The 13,477-nt window shown below is 45.4% G+C and overlaps 1 protein-coding gene across 3 annotated transcripts; it reads right to left on the bottom strand.

Moving 5' to 3' along the window:
* Positions 1-452: 452 nt before the first annotated feature.
* slc7a2 (solute carrier family 7 member 2) lies at positions 453-13,139 on the bottom strand. Of its 3 annotated transcripts, none has more exons than XM_056439362.1 (12): positions 12,659-13,139; positions 11,332-11,709; positions 11,094-11,249; positions 9,575-9,740; positions 8,751-8,887; positions 8,455-8,677; positions 7,028-7,167; positions 4,754-4,856; positions 4,108-4,319; positions 3,156-3,322; positions 2,941-3,049; positions 453-2,359 (listed from the first exon to the last, which is right to left on the bottom strand). In XM_056439362.1, the coding sequence occupies exons 2-12, from the start codon at positions 11,696-11,698 to the stop codon at positions 2,166-2,168; spliced, it is 1,974 nt and encodes a 657-aa protein (XP_056295337.1). In that variant the 5' UTR covers positions 11,699-11,709; positions 12,659-13,139; the 3' UTR covers positions 453-2,165. The 3 variants fall into 3 exon arrangements, with proteins under 3 accessions (XP_056295337.1, XP_056295339.1, XP_056295338.1); XM_056439364.1 differs by lacking the exon at positions 7,028-7,167 and adding an exon at positions 6,627-6,763; XM_056439363.1 differs by having other exon boundaries at positions 11,332-11,706.
* Positions 13,140-13,477: the final 338 nt, after the last annotated feature.

Below are 13,477 nucleotides of genomic sequence, written 5' to 3'. Positions count from 1 at the left end.
CAAATTCCAGGTTGGCAGTTACATTTTCTGCTGTATACTTTTACTCCTCTGCATCTCAGAGACAAACATTGTACTACTTATTTTAACAAACTACTATTTAGTTTGTGGTTTACCATATTTATCTATTAATGTTTTTTTCTATTGTCTATTGTTTATTGTTATGCACCTTTCACTTCAGACATATTAGACTTTAAGGTGGCTAGTATCAGTCAGTGTCATGTTGACCTATATTGTTTTAAGGAAACTAAATTATTATTCAAAATCAAATTAAATAATTTAAATGATTACAAAATAGAAATATCTGCTAAAGGTCCAACAAACATATGACAGTATTACATATATTAAATTATGATTACGCTAAACATATTTTGATGATCAGTTATATATCAGTAATAAATACTCTTGAACTTTAAGGCAGTCATTTAAAAAAGAAAGAAAAGGAAACAACCATATTGTCTTAAACACTGGAAAATACATTTATTGTACTTGTGGAGTTGGAAACAAGTGAAACTGTATCATGACTGTGGTTGCGTCGTCTACCCTGTAACCTCATTGACTCCACACTGCTCATGCAGAATGCCTCCAAACTCCAGCTTCTGAATTTGTTCCAAGTTCATTTAAATCACTGCACATCAGGGCTCAACACTCATATCAAAATAATACGCAATTATACACCAGCTTAATAATGAAAATGTGACATAAGAGTAAAAGCTTTATTACAGAAACCGATCAAAAGCTCTGCGGCACCATTTTCCTTCCAGCTCGAAAGACTCCACAAGCTTCTTTTTTTGTTTGTTTTTCCTTCAGGTTCACATGAAACTCTTGTCTGTCAGTTGCTTCCACGTCGTGTCTGAATGCCTGTGTGCACGCGAGTAAACGCCCCAACGCCTTGACACATGCAGCCCATGCAACCAATATCAAACATGCTTATCTTTGCTGTTTGCTGTCCCCTATATTTTTACCTTGTGAAAAAAAAGTGGCCACTGAGGCCAAGAATCGGTTGGCAGTTTCTCAAAAAGGTCAACTGTTACTGTCCAGCCCCGCTTATTAAATCACCCTGATCACCAACATCCCAACGTGTCGATACTGTTAACGAGAGCTCACTGAGCCTGACCGGGATCCCCCTGAAAGCCCAGAGGAAAGAATGAAAGCGGTATTTGAAACCGGTTATGAAGCAACACCGACTCCAGTTGTTAAAGTAAGACGCCCACCACAGGACAATAAACATGTACAAAGGATATGTATGTATGTCTAGGCACATCATTGAGGGTGACACATATATATTATATATAAATATATAATATATATATATGCAGTAAGACTTGTAATGAATTGTTGTCCTTCATGATCTCTGGTTCAGAGAACCATTTCAAGAAGGTCTGTAACCTAAAAAAAAATACAGCATGTCATATATAGACATTACCACTAAAAATACTTCTTGAGCAGAGCTCCGCATCAAATAAGGATATTCATATTCAGATTGTAACAGTTCAGAGATCAATAACTACAGCTACAGATTGCTGTGATCTGTTTACCACCTACAGAAGACATTCCCCACCAGCACTCAGTGGACTTTCTTTAGTTGAGTGCTAAGCACCTGCACATCTATTTGACTTATGGAAGATTTGGTCTGAAAATGACATATTTCAGCTTTATGACAGCACCTAACCTAAAGAAAGAACAATGAGTGCTTCTCCCACAAGCTAACATGACTTTTAATAGTAGTACATAATTGGTGTATCCAAAACGAATAATACTTTGAGAGGAATACAATGGAAAGCACCGATTTCCCAAGACATTACATAAAATAAAATAAATAAAAACACACTTGTACAAACCTGCTTAAAGTGTAAAGAATACCAGAAAAAGGAAACGTCACTAATGAGAGAGGAAGGCGTTGCTGACCGCTTCAGTGTTAATTAAATGAACATCGCCCTCCAGTGTGTTACCTGTCCTTTTTTTTAAAGTCTCCCTGCTGCCTGTAAAGCGCAACGTGACCTATGGGATGCGAGTGCGTCGCAGTGATGGAGCGGCTGCCCACGCCGCGTGGCCGCCGGTCCAGAGTTCTGGCGCCGCCCGTGTGAACAGGTGCATCAAGGCAGAGCTGCTGTGTGCTTTCATGCATCTGATCGCTTTCGATAGTCCGTTTTCCTTTTTTTTTTTTTTTAACACCGGCTGGTCTTTTCCAGGCAGATTGGTCGATCCTCTTGGTCTTTTCCCGCCGCACCCGCGCCGGCCGGCTTCTCCCTGCCGGTCTTGCCGTGTTCCCGCGCGCCACCGCTGCACTTGACCGGGTCGCGGAGTTTGTGCTGGCGCTCCTCGCTGTGCCAAATGCCGTAGCCGAAGTAAATCAGGAAACCTGAGCAGTTGGGAGGAAATGTTGTCGTTTTTTGTTTACTTGCTTTTCTTGCTGAGAGTTGGACGAGGAGATTAATCCCACTTTGATATGTTTGCTAAATATGAAGCTACATCTTAGCTTAGCTTGTACGGATGAACACATCCAGTTTGACTGAGGGTTAAGATTCATAAATTAATATTTGTATTAAAATTTAACGTTGAACTCTACAGTGGTGCATTTTTACTTTTGACCGAATCGTTTGAAATTACATGTTGTAATATAAGGCGAATGACGCGAATGAGGGGAATAAACCACAACTTGTCAAGCGAAAATTTGCAACGATTTACACAATTTATATATCTTTTTTGAGGAGCAGTGACTTCTTGAAATTTCCAATGGTTGCCTGGCAACAACCAGTGACAACAAGACGCCGGGGAGTCTAACGGCCCTTGTGCTAAGCTAAGCTAACTGTAGCACCTCTAGCTTCATGTTTAACATACACATACACATACACACTCTTGACAAAAACAAAGTGAATAGGCATATTTCCAAAAATGTCCACTACTCCTCTCAAGGTCCACACACCACAACGGGTCACTCACCCACGGCCATCCACACAGAGAACCGTATCCAGGTGTCTCCACTCAGCTGAACCATGAGGTAAATATTGACGAATATGCTCAGAATGGGCAGAAAAGGCAGAAGGGGAACCTGCGACGGAAACAAGCAACAAACACAGAACAAATCTACCATCAACGTATTCGTATTGGATCGGCCTCATGCCGTAAAGCGGTGCCCTTGTTGAGCTGCCACGCACCATGAAGGAGACCTTCTTGGTGGTCTGAGGCTGCCGGCAGACCATGAAGACGCAGCCGCTGAAGATGAGGAGGCACACGGTCAGGAACGCCAGGATCCACACCTCCATGTCCACGATGGAGTCGATGTGGTACGTCGTGAGGTAGCTGACCACGCACACTACCAGCACTGTGGGTATAAACACACATAAACACACACACACACACACATACTTCATTCTGACGTCCTTTATCACATCATTAACAAACTAGAATGGGCACTCGGTAGAGCGCATACCTTCGCATATCACAAGATTGGGCATTGAATTATGAACATTTTGGCATTATTTGCATTCCAATTGGATATAAATTGACCGCGCTATGGTAAAAAGAAGATGTTGACCTTTCCATGACCTTGACCTTGACCTTTGACCCGATCGATCCCAAAATCTAATAAAATGGTCCCCGGATAATAACCAATCACCCCACCACATTTCATGCGATTCAAGAAGATTTTGACCTTTTTCATGACCTTGACCTTTGACCCGATCAATCCCAAAATCTAATCAAATGGTTCCCGGATAATAACCAATCATCCCACCACATTTCATGCGATTTGGTTTAATACTTTTTTACTTATGCGAATAACACACGGCGATCAAAACATAACCTTCCGCATTTTCAATGCGAAGGTAAAAAGAAGAAGGAGGAGGAGAAGTAGGTGAAGAAGAAGGAGGAGGAGGAGGAAGAGGAGGAGTTCATGAAGAAGAAGGAGGAGTAAAAGAAGAAGAAAGAGGAGTAAAAGAAGAAGAAGTTGAAGAAGAAGAAGAAGAAGAAGAGGAGGAGGAGTAGAAGAAGAAGAAAAAGAAGGAGGAGGAGGAGTAGAAAAAGAAGAAAAAGAAGAAGAAGAAAAAAAAGGAGGAGGAGGAGTAGAAGAACAACAACAACAACAACAATTTGACGCGACCTGCTTACCGAGCACACAGATGGTCATGTTGACCACGCTGGAGGAATCCTCGGAGGGCGAGGCGGGAGGGTGCATGGCGGCCTGCAGGGTGGAGCTGCCGCCGCTCAGCATGTTGAGGTGGGACTCGGACTCCGTCAGGTCAGACTCCGCCCCCTCGGAGGACAGGTAGTCCCTCTCACCGGGGCCAGCCCGCCGCTCCATGGATCCATCCGGCTGGTACCTGGACGACAAAGATGAAAAGTCACGAGTCTGCATTTCACACGCTGGAACATTGTTGGAAGCTCAACCTGTTTACAACGATTCTCCTTTAAAACACCGCAGAACCAGTTATGGTCAAACAGGCGTCGGGTTTTACAGCCGAGGCCGAAAATCCAGTTGAAGCCAGCGAAGCTGCTGCGGTGACGAGTGAGCGGTGCACAGCGTGTCCGGAGGTCAAAAGGGACAAGGAGCTCGAGTAAACACTGGAGCAGCAGCATCGCATTCACACAATGGAGACATTCACGGCTCTTACATCACCAGAGTGATGCTACAACACGAGGCGTATATATATATACACAATCATACCTGAGGGTTTTTAGAAAAGCTAAAAGAGCAGCCGTTTCACAATCTTGCACAAAAAAGGCTTCTTAGTTATTTTTTTGTAAATGTACCCACCTGAGAATCAGCACACAGGCGGCGACCAGCGAGTAGGCCAGCAGGGTCCCGATGGACATCATTTCAACCAGCGCTTTGAGGTCAAACAGGAAAGCCATGATGGCTACAGGCACAAAAAGAAACAACGCAATTAACGGCAACACTTATGTAACTTAACGTGTATTCACATAACAGGATCGGTGTCTCAAATTACATCCAAAAACATTTAGATAGATAGATAGATATATACTTTATTTATCCCCAAGGGGAAATTTACACCTACAATTAAAATGTGAAAAAGCAGTTTTCTTCAGATGCCTCATCCAAGTGATGCACGCATCGTCAGATGCAAATTCAACTTCATGCAGACATGTTTTCACGATAATAAACAAAAAGAGCTAAATGTTGACTGGCGGCTGCGATCGCCTCCGAGGGTGGCGTGATGTGGGATACGCCGCGGTGCGCCCTCTCTTGTATCTCAGCACCCGGCTCCAGTACGGAGCTGATCTCAGCGGCACAGGACAAACACGGAGCTGCTCTTCGGAAAATATTATATTAAAGCAAAAGAAAAACAAAGAAAGCATCCCCCGCCCAGGTCTCCCAGTCGCTCGGTACGTGGCCTGTGTGCTGGCTTCCTTCCCAGGGTTCACATCTGCCTGCCACTTGCCCAGTTTAAAGGTCAACGCCCCCAACACCTGAGCACAGTGAGCACGATGCAACCGCACACCGCACCTTTAGCTTGAGAAGTAGACCTCCTTAATAATGTATGAGCACCACACCGATCCCCAAAGGCCAACCGTTTGTTTTTATGCTCTATTCTATCATTCTCTCGACTTACTTAGGCCTACTACTATATTTGGCTAATTTAGCAGAAAGCTGAAAAAGAAGCGTTTCAATGTCCTCTCAGGTCGAAGGTGTCATCCTGAGTTCATGGTGTGATATCAGAATTGCACTCTTACGCAACTGTGACCACGCCCACCTGTGATGTCACGACGTGCTGACACACTCCGGAGTACACTCGAGCTAAGCTAAACTAAGCTAAGCTAACCGCCTGCGTTGTTCAATCTGTACGAAATTTATGTAGCAGCCATCTTTCCATTCAAAGTTGATAGGACTCCATTTGATAGGACTCCATTTGATAGGACTATGTTTGATAGGACTACATTTGATAGGACTCCATTTGATAGGAATACATTTAATAGGACTACATTTGATCGGACTATGTTTGATAGGACTACATTTGACAGGACTCCATTTGATAGGACTACATTTGACAGGACTCCATTTGATAGGAATACATTTGATCGGACTATGTTTGATAGGACTACATTTGATAGGACTACATTTGACAGGACTCCATTTGATAGGAATACATTTGATCGGACTATGTTTGATAGGACTACATTTGATCGGACTATGTTTGATAGGACTACATTTGATAGGAATACATTTAATAGGACTACATTTGATAGGACTACATTTGATAGGACTATGTTTGATAGGATGACAATCTTTGCTGAATGATGTAACAAAGTGTACTAGCTCCAAAGCCAGCTGAGGGAAACGCGACTATCTTTTTTGCTCAAAATAAGCTTGACAACTGAATGGAAACACGACTATTGTGGTTTTACTGGGGGTCAAATGTTGCGTTATTTCCGGGCTGGAGCAGCGACTTCCTGTAGTCACGGACTGACGCGGTGAACAACAATTACTTTCAATAATCTACAGCCTCGACGAAGTGTGTAATGTTTCCTTGCATGCTTGTGGAAACATCTTCACTGCGTTTAAACATGCAGCCACCACCACCACCATCACCACGTGCACTGATGACACCCCCAAAACAAGTCCACGATACAATCCCCACCACAGGCGAGTCCTCGTCCCGGGAGCTTACCCGCAGTGGTACCTGCCGCCATGGTGGCCGCCACAGGAGACTGGCGCTTACTCACTTTGGACATAAATTTGAACAGAATACCGTCTCGCGCCATGGCAAACAGAATGCGCGGCAGAGGGAACATGGAGCCCAACAGGCTACGGAGAAGAGGGTTCATGGTTAAGTTGAGGGCCTTCTGGGAAAGAAAAAACATGACACCTGCACAACTGTGAAAGAACAGCACGTGTGTGTGGAGGGAAAACCTCCTAAAAGTTGACTTGGAGAAGAGAGTGTTGGAGTGTGGGTACGTTTCCGGGAAGAAAAGAGCCAAATTAAGAATGATCTGTGTCTGTCTTTCACATTTGATTGGTGGAGGACGATTAGCAGGAGTAATCTCACTGACCGCTCCCTGGCTCTCTCACCTGCGACTACACCGGAGGTCATAGTGGCAATAAGTGGGGTCTTCGTCTTTGGATTGATTCGGGCTAAGACTTTGAAAAGCACCCCATCCTGCGCCATAGCATAGATTACACGAGGCATGGGGAAAATGGAGCCCAGCAGACTGCATGAGACGGCAGAGACATGCAAGACCAACACGTTAGTCAAAAAAAGCCCCAAACACAGAGACATGTACACCAACAATCACGTCATACGAGCTCCAGAGCATGCTGAAAAGGAACAGTTCACCGCCAAATCCATGAGGGTCCGTGGGATCAGATCAGTCTCAATTGCAACGAGCGAAGTTTCAATGACTTAGAACAACCTCCTGGTTGTCGGGACTAGTCGTGGGATTGGTTGAAAATAAGGGGCGACACCTGATTGGCTACAGATAGGTCATTGTTGAAAAAAAAACGCATTTGCGAATCGAGCCACGTTAGGGGAGTCTCAAAAACCCACAAATAAATGTGTAGCAATCCACAAACAAACTAATCTTAATTTATGTATGTGTGTATTAGATTGCATTTGTTCTGCGTGCATTTGTGAGTCCAATTTATTTGTAAATCGAATATATTTGTGAATCTCTGTGGGTGCATTTGCAATTATTGAGACTGATCTGACCCCATAGGCGTCGGCCTTAATATAATGGGACTGTATGGCTTGCGGGGGACAAATATGTAAAAAAAAAAAATTACTTTGGAGTGAACTGTACCTTTTTTAAAAAGTTAACAAGTGTCTTTCTTTCCTATTGGCATGTCTCAAATCAGTCATTCACTTCCATCAACTTAAATCAATGGAATGCATTAGATCTGCTTTTAAGGGCGAATCACATGTCACTTGTCTTTTACACAATCAAATGTTATGATGTCATGTTTGAGAGGAGATTTGACTTGTTTGCTCTCGGGTTTTTTGAGAGCTGGCTGGTTTTGGAGTTGAACTTCAAGGGATGTCATGTGACCTTGAGTGAGTTCAAACAGATGAAAGCACGACAATGTGCGTCAAAGGGTTTTCACAATCGTGAAGGGGGCGGAGCCCTCAAAGAATCTGCCTGAACGCCACAGACATATAGAAACACCCTCAGGGAAGAAAGACGGAATTAAGTCAAACCAATGTGTTGTTTTTGGCACTTTTTTTTTCTTAGGATACTCTAATTGCAAATATATTACAAAAAAACATGCAGAGAGAATGAAGCGCTGCACCCACTAGGTCCCATTGAGCGTCAGGAATCAATCCGACCGTAAGACAGATAGACACAGAGACGTGTGGTCAGAACTTTTGACCAGTTCTCCTTCACCATTATCACCCATGAGCAACGTGCACATCAATCGGAAACTTATTGTAAAATAAAATCTGAAAACTGATATTGCGTCCTCAACTTTGTTATTTCCCCAAAAGCAGGTCCAGTGTTTACCTGGTGGAGAGGGCACACAGTGACCCCGCGGCGACCACGTATTTGGCCGGGCTCCAGCCCACGTATTCAAAGGCCATGGGCAGGGGGCTCTTCTCGTCCAGCAGGTAGTAGGGCATCATCAGCGTGAGCGCGGCGGACACGCCGAAGTACGCCAGGAAACACACGGTCAGTGACACCACGATGCCGATGGGAATGGCCCTCTGGGGGTTCCTCACCTCCTCGCCTGTCACACACACACACACACGTCAACCGCTGACGCAACCACGCCAGCTCCTAGCGACCCATCGACGGCTCACCTGTTGTGGCGATGCAGTCGAAGCCAACAAAAGCGTAGAAGCAAGTGGCGGCTCCGGCCAAGGTGCCGCTGAAGCCGAAGGGCATGAATCCTCCGACTCCGTAGTCGCTAGTCACGTTGGCCGACACCGACAAGTTCCTGGAACATATTCGCAGCAACAATCGGACTAAAGAATAGTCACCACACTCAAAGAAATGACTCATTGGATGAACTCAATTAAATTGTTGGCAGGTTTTCCATCCAATAATTATATGCAACTCCAACTCAAATTTAGCACATCAGTGCAATGAAATGTAATTAAGTTAGTCCAACTCATTTGTATCAAATACATCTAAAATAAAATAACGATATTCATTAAATTAAATAAATTTGTGTTTGTCCAACTCAAAATATAAACTAACTAACTAACAAAATATGCAAACTCCACACAGAAGGAACACCCCGACTGGGAATTGAACCCACAGACCTCTGGCTGTGAGGCGACAGTGCTAGCCACTACACCACCGCACAGCCCTGAAAGTGTCTTCACCTCATGTAAACAACTCATTTTCAACTGGCGCATGCGCAAAGGGTAGTCTCCACTGAAACACATTTATTTAGAGTTGATATGCACACCAATTACACACCTAAATAAATCTAATAAATGAAAGTATTCATACATTTTGTGTTACACCCATTCAATATAAATATCTTCGTTTTGTAATTGATTTATTTAAATGTATCAAACAATATTTAAATGTGTCCCCTCTAAGAAGGGCTTGAATCGTTTTTTTTAGTGCAGACGGACCGCGAATAAAACAAAACGCCTCCGGATGGACACGTTACCGTGCAGCGATGGTGACGTTTATCAGGGATTCTTCAGATATCTTCCAGTTGCGCGTGTCTCCTTTGACGAAACCGGAGATGATGACAAACAAGAGCACGAGCACGTTGATCGAAGTGAAGACTTTATTGACCCAGGCCGACTCCTTCACGCCGAACGACAGGAGTCCTTAAGATGAGCAAAAAGGGTGCGGCAGAGCTCAGGCGGTACTGCAGTGTTGGTTTAGAATACCTTCGATTCATATTTAATCTGTTAATGTCCAGTAGTTACGCTGTGGGTCATCAACATTATTCATTATTATTCATTCAATATCATCAAGTTGTCGGTGAGTTATTACAAATCGTTGTGATTATACAAGCATATCTGCAAGAAGATTTTGGTCGTGACTGTTTTTCATTGGTGAGCAGGTTTGTCTTTCAATCAGGAGGGTGGCGGTTCAATCCCCGCCCGAGTCAATGTGTCCTTGAGCAAAACGGTTAACCCTTAATTGCTCCCTCTTGCCGTGTCTAGTCGCTTTGGATACAAGGGTGAGCTAAATGATATTTAATCTAATGTAAATACATTCATGATAGGATTTAAAAAAAAAATCTTGTATTCATCTGTTTTTAAAGGAATATATATTACATCAGATCTACACATCTGTGGGTTGACTTATTAACATAATCGTTAATGTTAAGGTTTTCACTTTTAGCCTGAGGGTCATGAATCTGACAAAATTAATATGGAGTCCTTTAAACTTACTTTCACTGGTTTAAAGTACTGAACCCTGCCTGTCTGTGAGCTTTATTCTATTTATATTCTTAATTCTTGCACTGTGTTGATTGTCGTTGATTGTTGTTAAAGGTATTGTCTATTGTTGCACCACCCGCCATGACGAATGATTCTGATTGTGGTTCTGGTTTTAAGATAAGATAAGATAAGATATATACTTTATTAATCCCCAAGGGGAAATTAGTTCTCTGCATTTAACCCATCCTTAGTTATTAAGGAGCAGTGGGCTGCAGTGATGCGCCCGGGAAGCAACTGGGGGTTCAGTGCCTTTGCTCAAGGACACTTCGACTTGCAACTAATGGGGAGAGCGGGGATCGAACCGACAACCTTGGGGTTGCAGGACGACCCTCTTACCCCACTGAGTTACAGCCGCAAGTCCTCAACCTCTATACTGACAGTAATGAATATTCCTCGGCTGCTACAGCGACGCTTGGTGACCTGAGGTTGTAGAGAAACTGGACTTGTACTGTAGTTCCCAGATGAGTTTTTTAAACTGTGGGAAAGAGAAGCGGGGTGTTGAGTACTGGCAGGAGTTTCATGGAGTTTCTCAAACATCAGCGGGGGGGGGGGGGGGGTCTTACGAAGCACTACTCGTCGTGCCCTCTCTTTATTGGATTCTGCCAGCTGTGGCTCGTGAACGTTGGCCTGTGTTGAACAAGAAGCACCGAGATCCCGGTTTCTGTTCCTCCTCACCAGCGACGCATCGACTCTGGTTTTATTCGGATTTTCATCCTTTGATTGCCGCCTTACCAGAAAGCAGCAGTATCAGGCACACGGCAAAGAAGTCCGGGTACTGAGCCAGGCCGGGAGAGTTCATGCTGAAGTAGGTCTTACAGAACATCTCGATGTGCCCTCCTATCATGTCATCAAATGTGCCACTCCAAGCCCTGGCGACCGACGAGGTGCCTGTGAGAACACCAAGAGAAACCAATCGGCATCTTCCTTTCAATAAACAACCCGGCGATTCAAAGACCCGCCACTAACTCACCTATCACGTAGGAGAGAATGAGGTTCCAACCGGTGATGAAGGCCCAGATCTCTCCCACGGTCACGTAGCTGTAAAGGTAGGCGGAGCCGGTTTTGGGGACGCGGGCGCCGAACTCGGCGTAGCACAGGCCGGCCATGACGGAGGCCAGCGCAGCGATCAGGAAGGAGATGACGATGCTGGGGCCCGAGTCTCCCTTGGCCACCTCGCCGGCCAGGATGTAGACGCCGGCGCCCAGAGTGCTGCCGACCCCCAGGGCGATGAGGTCGGCGGTCCCCAGGCAGCGGCACAGCTTGGAGTCCTCCAGGCTCATGTCGACCACCTTCCTGCGCACCAGGGAGCGGCTGAACGACAAGACCTGCTCCAGCATGTCTGCGCCTGCTGACGGGGGGGAGAATACTGAAAATACCTGTGTAGCCGGAGGTCGGGGCTGGAGACGGTTTTACTTTACGAGCGAGTTGTACGAGCTTAAATAGGTGTTTTTAATGCAACGTGTGTACGAGGGCAACGTTTGATTGCATGAATAGCGAATGATCACGTAGGGGCGAGCAGGTGCGCGCGAGGCAATGAAGGTGGTAACACACATGAAGAAGATGGTTTGATCTCACCCAATCGCCATTCCTTATCTCGGCATCAATATTTGGATTGTGAGAAGCAAAGGTCAGGTGTGTGAGCGGTTTGAACTCAGGCGACTTTTTAAAGCAATTTAAGCGTTTTAAGCGTTTTGATAGGACGAAAGGACGAGAAAAAAAAAGTCTAACTGTAAAGTTTCCTTTGTCTTTTAATCTGAAGATGTCTCTTTTCATCAGCGCGATGCCGCACACACAGAATGTGCATTCATACAATAAATGAAGAATGAAATATGCCAAACGATAGTTTCTGCCTTGCCTTTGAAGATTAAGCTTCTGCTTTGATTTTCTTGACGGTAAATTAACACTGACGACCGTCCAGATATGCATTGACCTCCATTTAAGTGTGGTGGAAAGTGAGTTCCGGACGTGACAGCTCATTAACACGACAATGTGCGCTGTATAGCAGCACCTCCAAGGATACAGTGAATGAAAAAAGCGACGCTTGCAAAAGACCATAAATCTGATTTAAACACGGGAAAAGACTGTTGTGAAAACCTACAAAACGAAGCAACTGAGGGAAGACGCATGGCGTGTCGGGGAGTGTATCATTCCGTACGCGCCGTGTGTGTCTTACATTGCACAGTGACCTCCATATAGGTCACATCTTGGTGTTGGATTTCTCTGCAGTTCACAAGCAACTCGCAGCTCCTGCAGAAGTCCGACTGAAGACCGACTCACGAGACACACATGCGCCTTACCTTGTAGGACTGACTCTTTGTGGATCTGGGATCTGAGAGAGTCGGTGCGTCTCCTTCCAGCTTGCAGGTAAATGTCAAATTGGATCCGCTGCTCCCTGTGGACTGCTGCCTCTCACCAGCTCTGCTTATTCATACGCTGGCATGCACACTGAGCAGGGAGCAGTGCTCTTCACGCCGCCCCTCTTGTCCACAGGGCTTCTTCATACGCTGTGCCCTCGCCTCGCCTCTATAGACTCCAGCCTCTCCAGTCCCACCGCTGCCAGTGGAGCGACATCCCCTCAGCAGGAGGGGGGCGGGGAGGCCCCGGGGAAGGTTTGAGGGTGGGAGGGGTGTTCCACCTCCATGAGGTTGAGGTTTTTTTTGGTGGGAGTAAAAACTCTTCTAGTCTGCTCCTCGTCGTGGGCTCTCACACACACACACACACACACACAGCGGGACAGAGACGAGAAAAGAAAGGAATCTTGATGGTTGGTATTGGTCGTTTCTGATGCACTTAGGTCCCAGCTGCCAGGATGCTTACGGGCTGCTGATAAATGGTTTGGCAACTTGCATTGACAAACATTGAGGCAGACTCTCCTGTGTTTACCCAGCGCAGTCCACAGGAGTGCTGCTAAATGCATGAGTGCTGATTGGTCAATGAAGGGTGGACGAGCTACAGTACCTGGGAGGGTGGGGTGGGGGGTGGGAGGGAGGGGTAGGGGGGGGGGGTTAAGTCCTCCTAATGGAAGACAGGTATTGCTCAATGTTCCCTGAGCTATTGGACCCATGGACATTACAACATCAATAACACACACACACACACACACACACACACAGCTC

The sequence above is a fragment of the Pseudoliparis swirei genome, chromosome 19, assembly GCF_029220125.1.
Source record: "Pseudoliparis swirei isolate HS2019 ecotype Mariana Trench chromosome 19, NWPU_hadal_v1, whole genome shotgun sequence".
NCBI classification, from domain to species: domain Eukaryota; kingdom Metazoa; phylum Chordata; class Actinopteri; order Perciformes; family Liparidae; genus Pseudoliparis; species Pseudoliparis swirei.
This window is presented reverse-complemented; position numbering and strand designations above follow the sequence as displayed.

Excerpts from the sequence above, each read along its gene's own strand:
- slc7a2 (XM_056439362.1), bottom strand. The coding sequence starts at position 11,698 with ATGCTGGAGCAGGTCTTGTCGTTCAGCCGCTCCCTGGTGCGCAGGAAG. Across the intron at positions 8,678-8,750 it reads CGACTGCATCGCCACAACAG|GCGAGGAGGTGAGGAACCCC; the intron begins GTGAGCCGTCGA and ends TGTGTGTGACAG. Across the intron at positions 4,320-4,753 it reads GCCTGTGTGCTGATTCTCAG|GTACCAGCCGGATGGATCCA; the intron begins GTGGGTACATTT and ends TTTGTCGTCCAG.